Source organism: Trichoplusia ni, chromosome 8 (genome assembly GCF_003590095.1).
Source record: "Trichoplusia ni isolate ovarian cell line Hi5 chromosome 8, tn1, whole genome shotgun sequence".
NCBI lineage: Eukaryota > Metazoa > Arthropoda > Insecta > Lepidoptera > Noctuidae > Trichoplusia > Trichoplusia ni.
This window is the reverse complement of record NC_039485.1, coordinates 6,553,576-6,574,372: the sequence shown is the minus strand read 5'-3', so window position 1 is coordinate 6,574,372 and position 20,797 is coordinate 6,553,576. Positions and strand designations below refer to the sequence as shown.

General features: G+C 37.2%; 1 protein-coding gene across 12 annotated transcripts in view; it reads right to left on the bottom strand.

The window, feature by feature from the left end:
• Nucleotides 1-382: 382 nt before the first annotated feature.
• The window catches only part of LOC113496438, a 63,803-nt gene continuing 43,388 nt past the window's right edge, over nt 383-20,797 (bottom strand). For 7 of the 12 annotated variants that reach the window (XM_026875653.1, XM_026875654.1, XM_026875656.1 and 4 more), the window contains 18 exons: nt 18,892-19,054; nt 17,715-17,961; nt 14,625-14,720; nt 11,375-11,627; nt 11,040-11,223; nt 10,790-10,949; nt 8,394-10,703; nt 7,952-8,075; nt 7,580-7,828; nt 7,393-7,498; nt 7,051-7,303; nt 6,253-6,675; nt 5,698-5,857; nt 5,271-5,379; nt 4,888-5,004; nt 4,552-4,644; nt 3,862-4,017; nt 383-3,294 (listed from right to left, as the gene is read on the bottom strand). In XM_026875653.1, coding sequence (XP_026731454.1) covers nt 3,123-3,294; nt 3,862-4,017; nt 4,552-4,644; nt 4,888-5,004; nt 5,271-5,379; nt 5,698-5,857; nt 6,253-6,675; nt 7,051-7,303; nt 7,393-7,498; nt 7,580-7,828; nt 7,952-8,075; nt 8,394-10,703; nt 10,790-10,949; nt 11,040-11,223; nt 11,375-11,627; nt 14,625-14,720; nt 17,715-17,961; nt 18,892-19,054 — 5,375 coding nt within the window. In that variant the 3' untranslated portion in view covers nt 383-3,122. The other 5 variants (XM_026875657.1, XM_026875648.1, XM_026875649.1 and 2 more) reach the window with 5 other exon arrangements.

The window sequence follows — 20,797 nt, the reverse complement described above, 5'->3', positions numbered from 1 at the left end:
AAAAAAGAAAATTCATTCCTTTTTTGAATTTTTTGTTCCTTGACTTTACTAAGATTAATTTTAAACATTTGACCTTATTTATCAGGTGTCAATGTAGCAATTCCTTTTGTCAACGAACGTTCATAATAATAAAAAAAATAGCAGACAATTTAAATGCAGGATCTAGGAATAAAATGATTAATAGCTGAATAAAACAAAAATATCTTTTATATATTGTTTAATTGGTGTACATGGTTATGCATTATAATAATATTTATCAATTGTTAATTCATTAAATTATGGCACTTAACACAAATAAAATATATTCAAACAATAGATACATAAACTGAATGTGATATTGTCATGCCAGAAAACGATAATTGATAATACATAATAATAATAATTTTCGATACAAACTTAATTATAATATTCGGAATAATTTCTCAGTCGTTCGTTGACGTTTCGTATCATAACGAAAGCCTCTTTTTATTTTTACTTTTTTTTTAAGAAAATAAAGTTTTCAACACAAAATTCAACTTATTGATCCCAATCGTAAAAATTATAAATAAAACCTTACTCACAAAATAGTACAATAACTTAACCTTTTGTACCCATAAGGACAACTGACTCACCACATAGTGTATCCAACAATACCTTAAAACGAACGCGCAGGATGTCATTTTATAAAAATCCAGTTCAACATCATTCAATAATACAAACTGTTGATAAAAACTTACGCCTAATAACTCCTCTATGGTACTGCGATGGATACTAGTTGCGAAGCATTACTGGCGAAGCGGTCGCAAAGCGAACACCTACGAGCTCTCGCCATTACCTATTACTTGATGACTTTAAGGCATGTTTGTTCGACTAATACTTTAACGGCTAATTAGGAGTTTCGATTACTATAATAAATAATTTGTGGAAGCATACCCCATGCTAATTAACGTTGAAGTATACGATACAATGAATACTTCGACTGATGCAACAAGCGCACACACACGACAGAGTAACACTATATAACTTTAATTACATACAAAGGCCACAACACATCATTCAGTCACAAAGCGCGAATTAACCCTAACAGTAATGAATCGTATATTACAATCGGGCGCCGTTCCCACAGCACGGAGGTTACGGTCAGCTAAATAATATTCCAACTATAATTTAGATAACATTATTAGCCTAGTTATTGTTTAGATTAATCTATTGTACAGAACTAGTTTGTGTCAACTTACGTCCACTTTGTCTAAGGTGTCGGCAGACAAGCCTACATAATGTTCAGGGAGCGTAGTTGGCAAGAGTAGATGCATCACCACTGCTTCGAGAGAGACTGCGCGTGCGATGCGTACATCGTTAATATAATTTAGCTCACTACGAGTATGTCCACTACATGATCACGACGCTGTGACTCGAGCACGACGGACTACTACAGGAACTGTATCGTGCTATCAAAAGGTTTGTTACAAATTTTGACCTCTAAAATGACTACTAAGAATAACTTCAATATTATGTACAATCACTTTACGACAAACGAATACTGAGATTTATAATAGGTATAATTACATTAGAACGATACGTCTCGAATATTAATATCAATCATATCATCCGATAATGTTACGATCCCGACTTGAGCAATAAAATACAATACATACCAAAAATATCGTTTCTCTCCGCATCATTTAATAGCAGTGATATGACCATTATATCACAATAATATTCGTGACTGTTAAGCAGACGTTTTAGATGACGACCTCATCTTAATACCAATATCGACATCATAATTGATTTAATATCGTTAATAATTTACATAGAGAGAAGCGGGCACGGACAGCGTATAGTGGATGGAATATTCAAGTATGCTGAGCTTAAAGTAGCGATGTGTAGGAGTAAGTATACGTCGCCACCTTAAGAAGACCTATCAGTTGGAAGTGTAGGCAAGGTAAGGAGAGGTAAAGTGGAAGTGGCCATGCAGTTAGTTATGTATATGTGTTAAACCCACACCGCCCTAGTTATAGAAACCCTTCACCACAGACCGGAGGAAGGCGCTCAGGAGAGGATGCATGCTGTTAGTACCAGAACCAGTTAAAATCTGTGTGCTAAGTAGAAATGCGATTACATCGTCGTACCCGACTTCATAAAACCCCAATAGTAATGCTACAGTTCTTAGTTACCAATGTATTATAAAATGTTGCTTTAATTGTACACCTACCATGTTACATCACTAATACCAATAGGCAGTAATTAGTATATCATACATAATTATATACTGATAATATCAAGGGATATATTTTAGACATCAAATTCACATTTACGTAATTTATCTAAACACCAAAGTACATGCGCGTCGCTCTCTCTGCAGTGATGAGTTACGAATACTTTAAGATACGATGGAGTTTGCCCTTAAGGTATGAGATTTTGTTCCTACCATAAAGTAAATAGTATTCTATATATCACATATTATTGAGATGAATATTTACTGTTAATGCGTGATAACTGATTTTGTATTACGCTCGGTCATTCCCAGTAAATATTCCCACAATTTGTGTTACTTAAAATAAATGTATATACAGTCCAAGACCTTGTCGTGCCTTAAATCGTAAGACTAGATTTTACTACTATAATTAGAAATGTCAGATATAATTAATGATGTTAAGATTCTGCGCAGAAGAAATGGATATTGCTGAGTAAGGCAACATCAAATTAAATAATTTTTAAATAATGATTAAGACGTAAAAATAGCCTCTCCAATCTAGTGGAGTAGAGTATGAAACATAGAATTACATTAAATATTATATTCACATTGTCTTTGAACAGCTTAGTTCTCGATCACAAACACATACCGATTCGACAGCACAAAGTTTCAACACATCCCAAACGATACGACATAGTTCCACGATCAATTGAATTCTCACTCCGAAACCTATTGCACAATGTTAGCGTTCACTTCATACTTACACTTTTCGCCGACGGAATTATTGTGATAAATTACGTTGAAGACCCTAATTTATTACTCGAATCCCAAGTCGTGTGAAAAGTGTAAGTCGAAATGCAACGTGTCCCTGAATTTAGTGTCTTCCAAAGTTGCCGTTCAAGCGTAACGGGCGCCATATTGGCTGCCAGTCGTGCTAGGGCTGCCAATATCAGAAGTCTTCTAACAACACTGCATCGCGTGGTACTAGCCCTTTCTGTTCCCCGCGGCAACATAGCAAGTACTGGTCGTCTACCTCTAGTATTAGCCTGAGACGCTCGCCCTCGTTGAAGGCTAGGTGTCCCGAGTCTGAAGGTAGCCGATGCCACAACGTCCTCACGTACCTGGAATTTCAATTAATGTTGATTGAAAAATGAACATCTTACTACTTGGATTGAAACACTGCGGAAGCTGAGTAAATATTTCGTGGGAGTTTTATAGCAAATTTTATCCAAAAATAACCTTTGGTTTGATATGTTTAGTGCGCTTATTCATTTGATAATACTAATACATTGCAGGACAATTTACTTCCCACGTTATTTATAAAATTTTGCTCGCTAGCGAATCAGAGAAAATTTTATCTTACGTAACCGACAAGTTGTTGTTTTTCTACAAGTTGAGATGAATAAAATAGCCAATCTTTGAGTTTTAATCATACATTATTTTAGTATTACGTAGTCTGACTTAAACAGAGCAAACACATTTGGAGCTTGCAGATTTTAACCTAAGTATCTTTTATATACTTTGCACCCACGTAATGCGCTTTTTACAAAGGAAGTAGCATCTTTATCTTTCGTTCACTAATTTAATGTTGGTTCTATGTTAGAAGTCAAATTCACACGATCTCCAAAGGGTAACTTAAACACTACGCCAAATAAAGTTGTCTAGTTGGATAATTGTGAAGTACGTACTTATGCTTGTGCGTGTTGGAGTGGTGGTTGCGCGCGGCGGAGGAGGACGCAGCGCGGCGCGGCGCGGCAGGAGGCGGCGTGCGGCCGTACGGCAGTGATGCCGGCCGGGGCGCGCCGCCGCCGGAGCCAGGGCCTGCGCCGTCCACGCGAGACGTCCTGCGTACACACACACTATTATACAAACTGGGAACGGAATTTCACGAAAACGATATTGAAATGTCACATCAGACTCATCTAGTTATTCCACACGTGCAGCATGGCGTCGTTAGAAATAAGTTATCAACCTGACAGATGATGAATCAAATTGTAAATAAATCTTTGCTTTTAGATTGTATAACCAGTAACGTGCTTTTAATTTGACAAAAAATTGTTTTAATTGACGCCTATGTTAGGAGGTTCTCGGAACATGCTTCCTTGTGTGCTGTTAAGGAAAAGCATAGTAAACATTGCAATAAATTAGAATCGTGAGGGTACGAAAGTGGTTATTCAAACAATAATTTAAATCGATATTATGTTCGTTAAAATGTAGTAGAATATACTGCCAAAAATTCTTTGATAATTTCTGGAATACATTTTTCTCGTAGATTATCTTTAGCATAAACCTACATGCACATGCTATTAATATTTGTGAGGCTATTATTCTTAACGATGACATTGTTAGTCACAAGTTAATTCCCAACCAGTACATACGGTATTCTCTTATCAGTAGGGTATCTAGAAACTGGATCGTTTTGTATTCTTGGCTTCGCTATTGGCCTCTTCGCCGTCATCTCGGGTAAAGTTCTGAAGATAGTGCGATATAAGCATAATAATATAATAGCGGTGCGAAAAATAATATTAAAGCATTTCACGAAAAAAGAAAACATAAATAAATGCCGCCACCCGAGATAAATATGTGTTCATTTTAGCCTTGAAGTGTAAAAAATAAGTCGTAAATTTATTGTAATGGCTGAAGAAAATTGCCAGTATTACGTTGTATGATAAATTCTTGTGATATATAGGTTAAATGTGTTAAAATGTTGATACCTGTTGGCAGCTTGCGGCGGTTTCTTGGTCGCAGTGGCGCCTCGCGCGGGCGCTGTGGAAGCTCTCGGAGTTGTTGTGGTAGGTGATGTACCCTTGCGAACTGGGACTGGAATACCCCTGATGAGAGAGAAAAAAGGCTTGTAGTAGAGGTGGGAGAAAGATTATTGTTGTCGATTCGCATTAGTTATTTCCGATAGAAAAAGAAATGTATGTAATGTTTCTTAATATTATTAAGTATTTATTATACTTTTTAAAATAATATTTTTTTATATTATTTTTTTGTCAGCACTACTACTGGCTTTGCCACAGGATACTACGATAAATCATACATGGTCTATCAAACGGAAATGAATGCCCAGATCGATGCATAGAGTTTTCCTTACCTATGAGCATTCTTAGCTGGAGACTGCAGAGTAGGAGCCACTGGCCTCACTGGTGAGGACACGGGCCGAGGGATCTTCGAGCCTCGCGCCGCTGCCGGAGATGTCTCTCCTGTAAACAAGGACATACATAAATATACAAGTTCTATCCACAATACTTATAAGGTCTGCTGACGTCAAACAGATGACAGAGTTTACACAGCTGTTGATTGTTTTCGCAAAAATATATTACGTAAACAGGGACTGTTCTTCGAATTGTATTCTGTTTAGCCTATTTAGAAGTTGGTAGGTACATTTTTGGCAGTTTTAAGATATTTTCGACAATATCGTCGTTTTGAAGAATTGCTTACTAGTGAAAGTGAAGATACTACCCCAGTAGTTAGTTTTGGATAAAGAGGTTTATAGAATAAAGTATCAGGAGATCTATTACCTGACGGGGTGACTGGGCTTTCCGCATTGCTCAGCATTTCCCATTTAAGCTGCAGGCGTCTGAACTTGCCGCCTGAGTTGCCGCTACCGTTACCAGTGTTGGCACTAGCTCCGCTGCTGGCCGACCCTGGCCGCCATTGCTCCTCCCCGCTGCACTCCAGCTGGTGGAAACAAAATCATGTTATACCTACTTGTATCTATGGCTTTTGGTGTAAGGTAAAGGGTCGGACCAATCATTAAGACTGTCTTATGTGAAAGTTACTACTAGGTAATAGATTAACTGTAAAAAAAATTGGTATATCAATTATAGATATAAAGGGCACTAGAAATAGGAATCAAAACATACAAAAACACAAGTACATATTAATTTTGCAAAAAATCTAAAAGATGTCGTGTGTGAAACCAATAGAGAACAAAGCGTAAACAAAATAATGTTAGAAGCTGTAAGCAACGTACAAAAACAACCCGCAAATTAACGACAACGAAGACCGCAACAAAACCTTGGTCAAAGCACAAAACATTTAAATAATATCCACACAAAGCACCGCCGATTTACCTTTACTTCATTGCTGGAGAGCTTAGCGGGAGGCTTATTGTTTTCTAGGCTATCTGTGTAATCATCACTGTCATCAAATACGAGCCTATCGAAAGCTTGCATTAATTTAGAGCCCAAGTGTACCCCGGACCATCTGCGGTTTGTTTCCATTTCTATCCTGCTATTATTTGGACAAATGTCATAACCAATCGCTGACGGATTGACGCATGAGCGCGGTCTGTTCTTTTCAACAGTGGTCTTAACGTTCGCTGAATCGTTTAGCAGGTCAGGTGTGGATGGCTCTTTGTTTTTAGGCTCTTTGTGTCTCATTATGACACTGGTTTGGCAGTCGTCGCTTGAGAGTCCGCTCGACTGCATCGAACGCACCAGCTTCAGCAAATTCCGCTGGTTCAGTGTTAGTGGTGGAGTGTTAATCGAAGTGGGCTGTTAAATACACCAAATGTTTTTAGCATCATGCATCATGCCATCTAACGTTAGTTTATTAAGTTTCAGTCCTTGTCAAGGTCATAGATCGATTTCGATCGAGCGGCCATTCCTTTATTTGCATTTTATGTAAGCTGTGCACGAAAGTAAATGCTAAAATATCGCGTTTGTACGCCGTGAACTGTGAGTTAAGCACATGCAGTAAACAATAAAATGCAAATAAAGCGATGTTGCTTCGGCAGGCGGCTGTTTGATAGTATGCGATAGTGGTTTTGGAACACGAAAGTCACGGAATATTGTTCAGGTATATTTCATGGGAGAATAGCTTTAGTGTCATTTTATATATTTTAGTTTGTGAATGTTATCTAAACTTACCCGACTGGCGGCACGCATGTCGCTTTCAATCTTCTTGAAACTTCTGTGTAGCTCACGCATTTCAAACATGAGATCGAGCGAGAAAGGTAAGAGCTTCAGCGGTTCCAAGCTGGCAAGTAGAGTATCTAGCAGTGCCCGGCATCGCGTCTCTCCCACACAACCGGCGAGGATCAGAGAATCTGGACTGTAGTGCTTGGCGAGTACTGACTCCCGGGTTCGAACATACGACACCCAAGCATCTACAGACTGCGCGCTAGAAGTGAAATAAACACATATTAGTCTGAATTGCCCTGGCCTTGGTAGAAATGAACCATTGATTTTGGATAAGGTTAAAGTACTTACTTCAGCAGTCCAAGGATGAAAGCGTTAAACTTGACAAGTCCTTCGGTGACTGCATCTTCGCTGTTGATTCTCAAAACCAACTCGTTTAGAGATTTTGTTATTGGACCTGTTAAGAAATTAATAAGTCAATTAAAAATCAAAACTTTTTAAAAATGTACAGAATGGGTAATTTGTACCAATACTTTACCTTGCCTCGCAGTAGCTTCAACCATCTGCCATACAGAGTTATTAACAGCCCCAAACGAGGTTTCGATATTTTCTTTAAGGCCATCCCTGAATATTGCGTATAGAGCTGGGCATAGCGCGTTGAGTGCAATTTTGGCGCAAGCTGGAGAATCTTTGGAGTCACCCAAAAACGCTAACTCAGCTTGGTCCGTAGCAGACGAGAAATGTTGAATTAACATTTCAACAGCATCGGTCACGTTGGAGACTAAAGCTGAAAATATAAATAAATTGACATTATAAATAGACGTGTATTATAAAAAAAATGAAAAAGTAGGTTACTCTATAAACATAATTATACTATTTTACATTTTGTTAAACATTTCATTAAGATTACCTCTCTTTTGTGACACATCAATGACATCATATTTTGCCCTAGTATCATGGCGGATGGGACTTCCAAATTCATCCGGGCTAACTTCCGCTTCCTCACAGATTGGAATTTCAGCTAGATTCTTGCCCTAGAAATATATAACGTATTCTATCTTTGTTTCGCTGGAAAAAACTTATAACAAATCAAATCACATTCGAATGGTTAATGAGTGACAAGCTCAGGTAACGTGTTCAACTTGCTAAGAGAAAGGTGTGCAACGTAAAAAAAATAGCTTTAGCATAAAATTATAGCACATCCATAAAAGCTAACAGTTCTGCATACACATGAACCTAAATAACATAACAAAAATAAAACGTAAGAGCAAATCAAGAACCGAAGATACTCACAGTAATGAACGGCTAATGACGCATGTGAGCAGAAGTAGCTTTAGCAAATGAAACGTTACCTGGTACAGCCTCTGTGCTATCACAGCGGATATGTTGGGCGAGTTAGGTGGCGTCGTTAGACTGGCTTTTATCTCTTCCGTTGGTTTTAATTGAGACGGTTGCCCATCGGCCCTGGTGGCCTCAGATTTCTGCGCAAAACTCACAGATTTCTTACTGTTACAACTACTTCCGCTGGATTCTGTGGACCTTTGATTTTCCTCCTGAGATCGCTTCATTTGGAGGAATTTGGTCACCTGATTTCTTACCTTTTGCATTTGATTTTGATCCCACTCATCCATGTTAAGACAGTTAAATCCACTGTGCTTTAGGAATTCTTCTAGCTGTTGTAAATCTGCGCTGCTGATAAGTGCGCCGGGAGGTGGGAACTCTGTGTATTCCATTTTCTTAGTTCTTGGTTTAGGCAACGGTGGAGTATGTGGCCTATGGAACTTCAGTTCATTTGATTTTCCAGATTCAAGGCTGCTTTCCGTTCCCACACCTTCATCTGGATAGTATTCATTATAATCGGCGTCCTTCTCAGCTGCATCAAGAAACTGTTGTGATAATCTCTTAGCAGCTATATCATTGTTCTTTCTGTACTCTGTAGGGTTTTGTAAGTAGTAGGGTTCTTGTAAAGATCTTCTTTTAGTTTTATGTTCCGTGGCTGCGGTCATGCAGACGACCGGATCTTGGATAAGGTCATCCATTTCAAACATGCTGTATCGTTTGGTATGTGCGTTGGATTTCCGTGTTTTATCCATTGACTTGCGCAATATACTTTTAGGCAGTGGTGGCCTCGGAGGTGCTAATTCTCCTTGTTTGAGAATGCGGTTTTGATCCGCCAAGGATAGTGATCGTTTTGGAATATTTGGATTAATTCTCTGTCCCTCATTATTAACGCCACTCGCCTCTGAACTTGTGGCACTATCGTAGCGGTATACAAACAAAGGGTTGAAATTACCAGCTGGTGCTGGGCTATTCTGGGCTGACGAATCTGTTAGCATGGTTGATGAACCACGGTAACCTGACGAGGGCTGAGTAGCTGTGCTCGAGCTTGAAGATACAGCTGTAGTATTTCCAGCCAAGTTATTGCAGTCGCAGCTCATGGGTCGGTTCTTAGACCTCGAAGATGGTGCCGCGCTGCAAAACTTGTCGTTACATTTCGGCGCAACTTCTTTATCTTTTACGTGATGCATAAGTTCAGGGACCTCGGACAATAATTGCTTGCATTCCATAGGTAGTAAGAAGTTGAGTGAATCCCAATCTCTTATATGTCCGAGTCCTTTTTTCTTTAAAGCTTCAAGGTCATTGCATGAAAACGGGCGCTTGCCTTTCACTTGCAATCGGTTTCTCTTGCTTTCATTCGATCTTGGAGAAACGTTTACTTTTAGCGGATTTAAATAAATATTGGGTCTTCCATTAAGGAAACTTATATCTGGGAGAGTATAATTAGGATATAACACGAAAACAGGTTTTTCACAATCCCCTTCTTTTAGTTTTTCTAAAAATGACGGTTCGACGATCTTAAATAATTCTCTTTGTGATACACTTGATACTTGCATGCTAGATGTTTGAATGCTTTTATCAATAGTATCTGAACCAAGATGAGTGGACGTTGATTTATTGTCACACTGTTCACGTTGCAAAAGTCTATTCATTCTGGTAATTTGTGTTCCATCAGATTCGGAACAGCTGGAAATACTAACGCTAGTTGCTGAAGACTGAGAGGAACAAGACTTTCTGTTGCTTCTCATTCTAGACGGACTATTTACGACGTTTAAATTAGTTCTCTTAACGTGAGGTTTGCTAACGGTGGCATAAAGGTTACTCGATTCACTATCACTTAATTTTACACCATCGCCAGTTTCCTCTTCTTCAATTAATACTTCGTCGTATACTCTGTTATTATATGGATTAATACTCGAAGGGATCTCTTCGTACACAACAGAAGAGGTTTCTTCTACTTCAGAAGCAGGTATATCTATCTGTGGCCGTTCAGAGATTGCTGTTTTCGAATCTGAGAGTTTCTGTTCTCCCATGGACTCGCCACTCTCGCCGCCCGAGCTCGACGGCCAGCACTCTGATCTGTCTAACTGCTCCATGCTAACAATACCATCGTTGCTCATGCTCTTTTGTTTCATAAATAACTTAACCAAGCTAAATGTTTGTTTTGGCTGACTTTTATCAGAAGACGTTTGATTTTCAGTTGAAGATGTGCTCATAGGTTCCGAGTGTTGGCTTCCTTGGGTCGATCGGTGTTGCGAAACATCGTATACTTTCATGCACATGGGGTTGCCTGTAAGTCGTTGATTCACCGTGAACGAGTCAACCTGTAAATAAAAGATAATTATAATTCAACTTAGGGACATAAAGCGAAATATCTAAAATGTTTAGCAGGCTAAAGACTAATACATACCGTTGAATTACTTAGAGCTGCCGAATTTATGGAACTACTCATAAGTTTCCTCCTGTACAGGTTTGGCAAACTTTGGCTTTTGATAACTGAATTGCTCATGTTGTCGTCTGTTGCATCAGTCGCTTCGTGTGAACCTTCATTATTGTTTCCCGATGGGTGTCTAGAAAATAAAAACACAAGCGTTATTGAATAGGTGAGCAAAGTTAACAAACACAAAATTCTCTGTAGATAATATTATTAAATACTTTACCTCCTTAAGGGTGACTGACTTGTTTGTTTCTTAAGCTTACTCCAAGTAGTTAATCCTAAATCGCTCCTTGCCATAGACGTAGTTAGCTTATTAGTTAATTTCTTACATCTCTCTAATAATTCTAAATTCCTGCGCGTTCTTTCATCGTTATCTAAAACTAAGGTGTCTTCCTCGCCCAATTTGTCTGAAAACGTAATGTTTATGAGTTGGCAAGTTATCATGAGTAATTATGCATGCGGCAATGATTCAGTATCAGAAATTAGCGTCATGGCAAACTGAGTAAACATTGAATCATTATCGTGGAATGCATCAGTAGTTGAGGAACTGTTTCGTACCATGTTTTTGATTGACGGCCGGTTCAACGCACTCACTGTCCTCAGAGTATGTGGTGAGACTGCCCTCAAATGCGATGGTGTAGTTGTCCTTGTTGGCCTGGCAGGTGAGGATGAGGTCCTGCTCGGAGGGCAGCTCGCAGTCAAGGCTGTCCACGCTGAAGTGAACGCCGTGACCGCCCTCTTTTACGGGGGAGAACAGAAGTTCCGACTTGCATATCGACATTGTGTTAATCGAACCGACAGATTCTTCACCCTAGAGGAGAATTATTCTCATGTTATACATAGTTGTTAAGAATTTTTGAGTAGATGCAGAACTAGTTTTAGCATTTTGAATTGAATTACGAAATAATTTTCAACGTTATGTATGTATATAAAACTATCTATATATTTGTTAACTAATATTACAGCATAACAAATTTGTTAACATTTGTACACTATTCGTTATAATCGTATCTAATATCTAAAGGAACTGTATATAATCGTAACATGAAAACCAATAACACAGCGTTCTAAAACGTGAACGCTGTTCAACAACATGTGAATGTTCTCGGAAGATTTCGAAACTGTACCACGTTAGTTGGAACATAAACATTTACGTGTAGTTATAACTGATGCGGATGCAAGACGCGGCTAAAAATAATGGCCGGCGACTACTTACAGGTGCAATGTCCATTATCAAAATAATGTCTCTTAACTCTCTATTTAATACTGGTTCGTATCTATCTAGATTATCTAACGCTTCTAGATTATCTATGTAAGGCAGATAGGAATGTTTTGTGATGCATATTTGTGTTTAATTTGAAAACTACTTTACTTTACTGATCCCGCATGTTTTTGTTACTAAATTAACTAGATGAGGTCCGAATGAGATATACGGGTACTATTCAAATATTTACGCTGGGTTCTCTATTTCGTTTCGTTATACTATTATACAACTTGAGACCTGAATAGTGAGTACATAATACCGTGTTCATCTTTTTCATAAGAACCATCAATGTTACAGAGACTCAATGATGTAATTACTAATAAATGCAATCAGTATTTGATCAGTTTTCATATGCATACATTTGAAATCCACCCATCATTTTACACGACACGCCCTATGTATCTGTGAGTTAGTTGCAGGCGGGACGTTTAAAGTGACAAACAACATGGCCGCCGAGCGTTATCATCAATTTAATTCCTTTTCCTGCTACAAATGAGGTCACAAATCAAACAACCACTCATAACAATGATATTGTTTTACATATTTTATTGCATTGCCGCAATATTATTATGATTGTTCGTCAAAACTTATTGAGGGTAGTTCGATAAGAATAATTAAAGGAATAATTGTTAATGCATAAGTGAATATAACATATTTAAACTGATAACGTTATGATATAGTGTGTTTATTGATAGTATGAGTAATAAAGAGTTTGTTTATTAAGTTCTTAATAATGATATGACTGTAAGTAGGTAATATGGTGTCATCATATACCCAGCTACCTACCTACATTTGTATTGTAACTTCATCCAATATACTATTTTCGACGTTTACGAAATGTAATGACTAAGAGTTAGTTTTGAGTGGGCAGGTGATAAAGTATTTATTTAGCGATTATTTATAAAAAAGTTACAAAAAACAGTCGAGGATTTGAAGGCAATAAACTTACTGAATAGTATCCATTGTAAGAATCCCAATCGTACTCCGTCACACCCATTTTAACAACAATCCGATATATTCTTACTGTCCCTAATAGAACTAGATCACTACCACTAAATTATTCACCAACTACTTGAAGCAAACTGTCTCTGCCATCATGCTTCACTCACTAAATCGAATTTAAAAGTCCACAATATCAGTCGTGTGTTATCTAACGCAAACACAATTATCTATGAGGTTCTCTGAACGATCACATTTATTGGTAAAGCAACATGTGATTGAATTCATTTCAAGAAAGTGCACAGTACAGCACTCCCGAGAGCCCAGGCGCGACTGGGGCAGCGGGAATATTAATTTTAATATTAGACACTGCAAGCGGTTCTCAAACTTTGAGTCATACTGATTAAGCGAGCATCCTGTGCGCGCCGTGCAGCCAACCCAAAGCTTTGGCCGCAACTGTTATCAAAGCGCAACACACGCTAACAACAATAATAATCAGGCCAACAGATGATAATTAGCTGTCTATTAATCATTAATTAGCGAGTTTCAATTAGTAACGCCACAAGGTTTGTTGGTTTACGGAAGAAAAAAAGAGGGCTAAAGTATGCCATAAGATGTTTTGCATTTTCAGGATGATGATAATTTTAATTTAATTATTTTTCAACTGTAAATAGTTTGAGATCATCTGGCCTAGAGGATAGACTTCATTGGCAACGCACACATGGTGCCAGTATGAACAGGGCCACACATAAGGATGATTAAATATAGCGCACGCACACAGCTGGAGCAGCTGAGAGGGAAGACTCAGTGACTGGGGGAATTACGAGCGTGGTTACTGATTGACGCAATTCAGTGTGGACTACTAATAAAAATTTAAATGTGTGGGTTTAGTAACTCACACATTGGAATCGATCTTATTTTGTCTTTACTACTCGCACATCCCGTGGGACCAACGCACTTCACACTATAAGGAACTCTAGTTGTGAATGCTAGCCAAGCGTCTGGACTTTCCAAGTATTGTTTTGGTGTGTGAGTACCCTTGGGAAGTAATACAGTTAATTGGATGGATATGAATTGTAGTTTTTGCCAGTAATTAAAACGCCTAGTTTTACAATTTACTGGGAGTAATTGATATTAGTTGGGTGGTCAAGTTTTTTGATGTTTAGATGTTGGCTAATTAGCGTCCCATTTAATCATTAGGGGGATAAGACGTAATGAGTTCTTTAGACTAATTATTGTAAACTCTCCAACTATTCTATTGTAATATTTACCTAAGATAATGATTTCTTAATCATGTTTATTCTAAAAATGATTAAATAAATAAAGAAAAAATATTCAAAGAATTTAAACCACACATAGCATAGCCGCGACATCTATTGAGTAAACCAGAAATATATTTACTATTTCGCCGATTATAAACTAGGTGGCGCTGTTTGACCAGAAAGCCATCAATTCCTTACGGTGTGAAATTAGTGATTGTTAATAGAAAAAATAGAAAAACATTAAGTGCTTAGCAAAAGTGATATGAGATGAGAATCTCCTGAACATATCTCAGTTTAGGACCGATGAATGAAATGAGACATTGAACAGCAATGCGAGGCGAACCTGGAAACTACTGTCGGCACTGACACTGCTGTCGAATCGAAACCTTTCCATGAGAGAGCTAGAGATGCTCGCGAACATCTCGCCCCGGGGGTTACTCTGCAATACACCATAACACGTCAGCCACAAACAAAAAGGTTAAGTGAACTGAAAAATAAACATACATAAAAATATATAAATAAAATACATAATTATAAATAAAATATAGATCAATGTAGGTACAACCCAACACCAAGGCCTAACCATAATAACGAAGAATGGTGGTGCTCTAGTTAGTATGATAGGAGAAAACTAAAGATATTCGGATAAAAACAGGCAATATTTTTTTACACAGAATCTCCTTTCAATACCATCACCAAAACCTCCATAAGATATTAATTTTGGTCATCATAAAACAATAAATCGGTACCTACTGTGTAGATATAATAAATTAAAGTTTGATTATAAGTCAGCGTCAACAAATATGAAAGCGAGGAGTAAGATAGCCTCATTTACCCATTGCTTAGCAAATCGATCTCTAGTGCAATCTGGGTATTTTGCAGACGGATTTAGACCACCTATTAATATGTTAGGATGCCGGGCAAAAGGGGTACATAAAGTTTATTGCCCATGTAGACACGGTCATATTTCACTTACTATCGTATATTTATAAGACATTAGCTATCCCGGCGAACTACGTAGGTACCACCTAACAGTTGATATACAGTATCTTTTTCGCTATGTTCTCATATTTTACTACCGTTTAAACCTTCCTTGAATTTACACAAATATTTTAAGACTAAAATAAGCCAAATCGGTTTGGTTGTTCCCGAGTTTTAGCGAGACTAACGAACAACTAGTTGTTTCCCGCGGTTTCACCCGCGTAGTATTTTTTTCTTTGCCGCAATTGTTCCATATTTTCTGACCACTTAAACCTTCCCTTGGGTATAGGGCTAACCTAAATGTCGAGCATGTTCTCTCTTTTCTACTACTGCCTCTGAAGTTTATTATTTAAAAATAGTCAGTTTAATAAGGAATCAATTTGAAGGTGATAAAAGTGGAAATTATTTACAGGTACAAAAATTAATCGTTAAATTAGCCAAAACATTATTTAGCAGATTTACCTTTGAGTATTAGCATGTAATTGGATCGGTCATAAGTCGGATATTAAAATTTACTAGCGTAGGTTAAATAAAGGACAAAGCGTACTTGCTTATTATTGTAATAATATTTCACTTGTTTATTTTTGCTGTACATTATATGGGTACATTGCTCCAATTTACGTTATTTAGGTGTAAGGCAGACAAATGTCAGCAATACACCTGTGGTAACTGAAGCAAATGATAACAGAGTAATATTTAATTAATAATGTAAATATGAACATGACACAAAAATAAAAATACATTTTATACTTTATGTTCGCCTCTCAGACTTGTCCTTTTATGACTTTATGATTGCAACAGAATGTAATGAATTCACAGCTGCCTTCAAAACCTCCGTAGGTACAAAATCGAGACGATTTTCGTTTAATGTTCGCGATATAAGATTATGTTTACTGCTTCATAAAATCCTTGATCTGTACAATTACGTAACACGTCTTAATAATATAAATGAATAAATGTTTCTAGAACATAAGCGATGGCAGTTTAATTTAAGGAGTGACCTCTATGGACCAAACTTTTTCATTATGGATTTTATGACAGTGGGTGAACAATAACGCTTCTTCCAAACTCTATTGGGAGTTTTTTAGTATCAATTAATGTTTCATGATATTTCTAAATGCAGCGTAGATCTTTAATATGTTTTTTGTATCATCATAATGTAATATAAATTTAAATTAGAAATACCTATTGAAATCTAACACATTGACGTTATTTAACGTTGTTAAATAATTAATTAATCAAAAGCGACAATTTAAATTAATTATCTACACCAACTTTGACAATAACTTCCATCCTAATAATCCATTTTGGTTTCGCTGGCAGACGTTCGATCAATTAATTACCTCAACATAGATTTTATCAATATTCTCTCACTCAACTTTTTAAAAGTAGCTTTATTCCATTTCAATTTTTTACAGCGTGAGAGAAGTAAGACACTAATTATTTACATCCGTTATGCATACCTTGGTGTCATAAAAATGATAAATGTTTCCGAAACAAAAATGACATTATTATCTCAAAATATATATTGCGTTTTTTGTTGAACGTATACATTTATTAACTTCTTTACTCTTGATAAATACATTATCATGTTTTTGTTCTCTCTTAATCAATCCTGTTTCAATGTCAAAAATATATGCAGAACGTAAATAAATAATAGTATCCTTGCTTGCCTTAACATATTATTATCTTTTTCATTAAGGACAACGCGAATACGATACAACAATATTTTTAATAATTACGTATGAAATACCCGGTAAAATAACCGACGTTGCAAGGTCGTTCTGAATTTGGAAACAGGTAAATAATTGATTTTATCTTTAATTTCATGCCTCATAGTCATCATCAATGCTCGTTATCAAAATTTCTTAAGAAAAGGCATTTGTTCAAAAACAATGAAAATAATTATTTTATTCTAGCGTTACCTAACATCATAGTGCAGTTGCGTATACGTCCTTGTCGTCAACTTGTCATAATGGATAAACAGAAGAGATACGGCGGGAATATTAATTAGGTACACCATGGTTGTACCTACCAATGTCACAAATTGTCCTACATTATGTTAATGAGAACATGGCTTGTCTCAAAACATCTACACCTGTTGCGAGTGAATTTTAAAGCAGGACCCATTTATTTGAAGCTTGATGCTGAGTATAGAGTACAGGGTCAGAGAAATGGCATGTAAAAAGACTCGTCTGTGCAAAGCAGTGACCATTTTAGAAGGCTTAGACAATATTACATAGCATAAGAATACGTAGAAAAATGTATCGGAAAGACATTCTATTTTGACAAGCGACGCGTCTGACTGTTGAAGTAAATACATAGAACGGAGTTGTTGGCTTTAGCGCTTAGATATACGTAACTATTCATCATGCCCTGGGCTTTAGACGATGACCCTTGCTATCGTTAACCAGGTTGTTTAACGAGGGATCAAGGTATATATGTTACTCACATCATGCGTCCTGTCGTCAATGATGGTGTCGTGAGGCAAGTTGGCGGTCATCAACAGTGCGTGGATGTCTTCAGTCCTAAAACTCTCCATGTCGGCCTCGGCAAGGTTCGCGTCGAGGTCTCTCGCGATGTCGTTGTAGCGGGACGTGAATTCGAATCGTGATGTTAGGTCGCTTATGCCTTTGTAAGAGGCCGACACGGATGACAGCACTGAGGTGTGGTGGCAGGAACCGTCTCGAAAAATTGGGCTGGAAGTAGAAAATATATCAATTAGTATACCAGCTAATAAAAACCAATGAGATATTCAAGGTGCTTAAGAGAAAAAGGGTAAGAAGGCATTGTCAATTAGCAGAAGGATAATAACGGCTGACCAATATAATCCTTACATAATCCTGACCTTCTCTTGCCATCTATCTATGATTTTTTTTCCTGTGTAGTACTTGTCCTACATATTTGTCATAGTAGATACATTAATTCTATGGGGTCAAATAATTTAAAACAATCATTAACAATGCTCTTATTATTGCCCAATAATAACTTATAATTACTAATAGTTAAACGTGTTAAATTGATTTCGAAGTGACTAACATTATTTCCAGTATATTCAGGTGCGTCATCATCACCGCACTTTGGCATATACTCTACTATTATATTTCTAGGTACTTACTATCTTATTTCAAGTTAATATTAAAAGTCGTTAATAAACTCGCATGTATGTCAATTGAAGAGCTAGTGATTATTAAGTATCAACCGCAAAGATTTCTCACACATAAATCCTCCACAATCACGTGGAGACGTTAGAAAATTAAATATAGCTCTAAATTTTATATCCGATTATATTGGCTATGATATGGACATGTAGTGGACGACACTTCATCAGAAAAACAGTTTAATTTCTCAGAAAACACTTGTAACTTGATAAGTGTTATGATTATTAGGATCCTGAATAACATGGGACAGAATAACAAGATCTAGTAGTTTTATAATGGATATAATAATGGTTAAATTACGCTCAAGATTGGTGTCAAAAATTCTAATTCATATCGGGAAATGGATTCTTGACTAGTTTTTTGTGGGGTCAGCAAAATTGCGTTAAAACCTTGTTACATTCTTCTCTTCTTGTTCCATCAAAGTTACTCCTATATTAGCAAGCTGTCTAGCTTCTAATGTTTACTTACTTATAGTCGAGGAACCAGAGGTACCCAGAGTTGTCGCAGTGCGCATCGATGTCATCGTGCGTCGAGTGCTGGCTCCCGGTGAGGCTGGTGTTGCTGTTGCAGTCCTCGTCGGTGCCTGCCACCCCGGGGCTCGCCGCCTTCAGCCCCAGCCGTGGCGGTGGCCCTGGAAAACACAAAATTATGGCATTAGTGATGGAATGAATGCATCTCTGATGACTCTATTCGATATATTTTGGAACATGCTAAAATTTTACTATGTATAGTTTTCTTTCTAGTCATTATTTGCACATTACTTTAATCGTGACGAAGTTAAGGTTCAAAATTTTTGTGTTTGGGAATAGTGTTTTAGCCAAAGTATGGACAAAATCAGTGTACAAGTATCTTAACTTAGAAAGTAACAATCTGTAAACATGGTTACATTACGTTTTACTAATTTATACCCAAGCGCTTAATCTAGATTTCGTTGGAACATAAATTAAGAAATAGGCTTGTCTAAAGGTCAGCCTAAAATACTTTTGACCTTTACTATATTGATCGGCTAAGCGCGTAAACGATCAATAAGGTAAAACTGTGAAACGAGATAAAGATCATTAGGCAAGAATTAATTAATTTAGTCCTTAAGCTTGTCTCGTAAACTTAGCAGTAATTAAACAAGTTATGACTTGATTGTGCCTTGATTGCTTATTTAAGACACTGCAGACAGACAATATTGACACTGAGCGAATTGTTATAAATAGAATTTATGGAATTACAAAGACCAAAATAGAAACCGATGTCAAAGTAACTGTATTTGACAATTAAATGTTTATAGCGGACGCCTTATTCTAATAACTATAAAACAATACACCCCATGGCGCCACATTAGGCCGTCACGAACGAGGTATTGGAATACTAAAATGTAGTGGTAAAGGTTGTTTCTCGAGTGGAGGGGCGTGGGTGGGCGAGCTGGCTGGACAACATGCCTTCTAGGGAATCTTGGTGTGCATCCAAGCTATAAGGAAAACTGCGTAATACGCCGCTTTGCTTTGCAATCGGTTTCTAAGTATCACATCAGCTTAATTGATGTTTCCTTTTGATTAATTAATCAGATGTGATCAAGTAACGGGGTCATTAATCGTCATGCATTATAATGTAAGCAAGGCTGTGAACTCCCGTGTGAGGCTAATACTGACGCAAGTAACCATTGACTCATCCGTGATACATCGCTTGAGAAGCGACTGCGAATAGCCAGTCAATTGTTTTCTGAACTGAACAATATTAATTCAAACTGGCAGCACTAGACTATTGAGTTTTGATTCATAATTCTCTTTGTAAATTATAAGCATAAAGTTGAGTCATTCGTAAAACGTACAACTGGTTACGGAAACGTAACTGAATATTGAATAATACATAAATTCAATTTGAGGCCTATAGTTAAGTATCATTCTTCGGTACACAATGTCTGTGGGTGTCGTATGGTTAGTGCAGCCATTTCAATTACACAGTCACGTGGGTACAATATCGTCTCGCCTTTACGACGTAGACAAATTGATAGTTCAACATTGTTCATAAAGGCGAGTCACTAAAGTTAGAAGTGAAAAGAATTCGTGAACATACAGTACGTATGTCTGCATTGCATGTTTGAGACAGACGCCAGCAGTGGGCGGACGTGGTGCATTACTTCATTCTAGCAATTTATAGGCAAACGGAATCTTGGTAATGTTTGTTGAATGTTTAAATGGATTTTTGTCTAATTTATTTTTCCTACACACAAAAATCCCGAAGAATTATTCGATTGTGGGTGACAACACACATTCTTCACAGTCAAATTAATGAAACATTAAGAATGCCTGAAATTAACCAGAAGCCAAATCTCACGTTATAAAGTTCAATAGAATGAACAGTTTACGAAGTAATTAAATGGAAT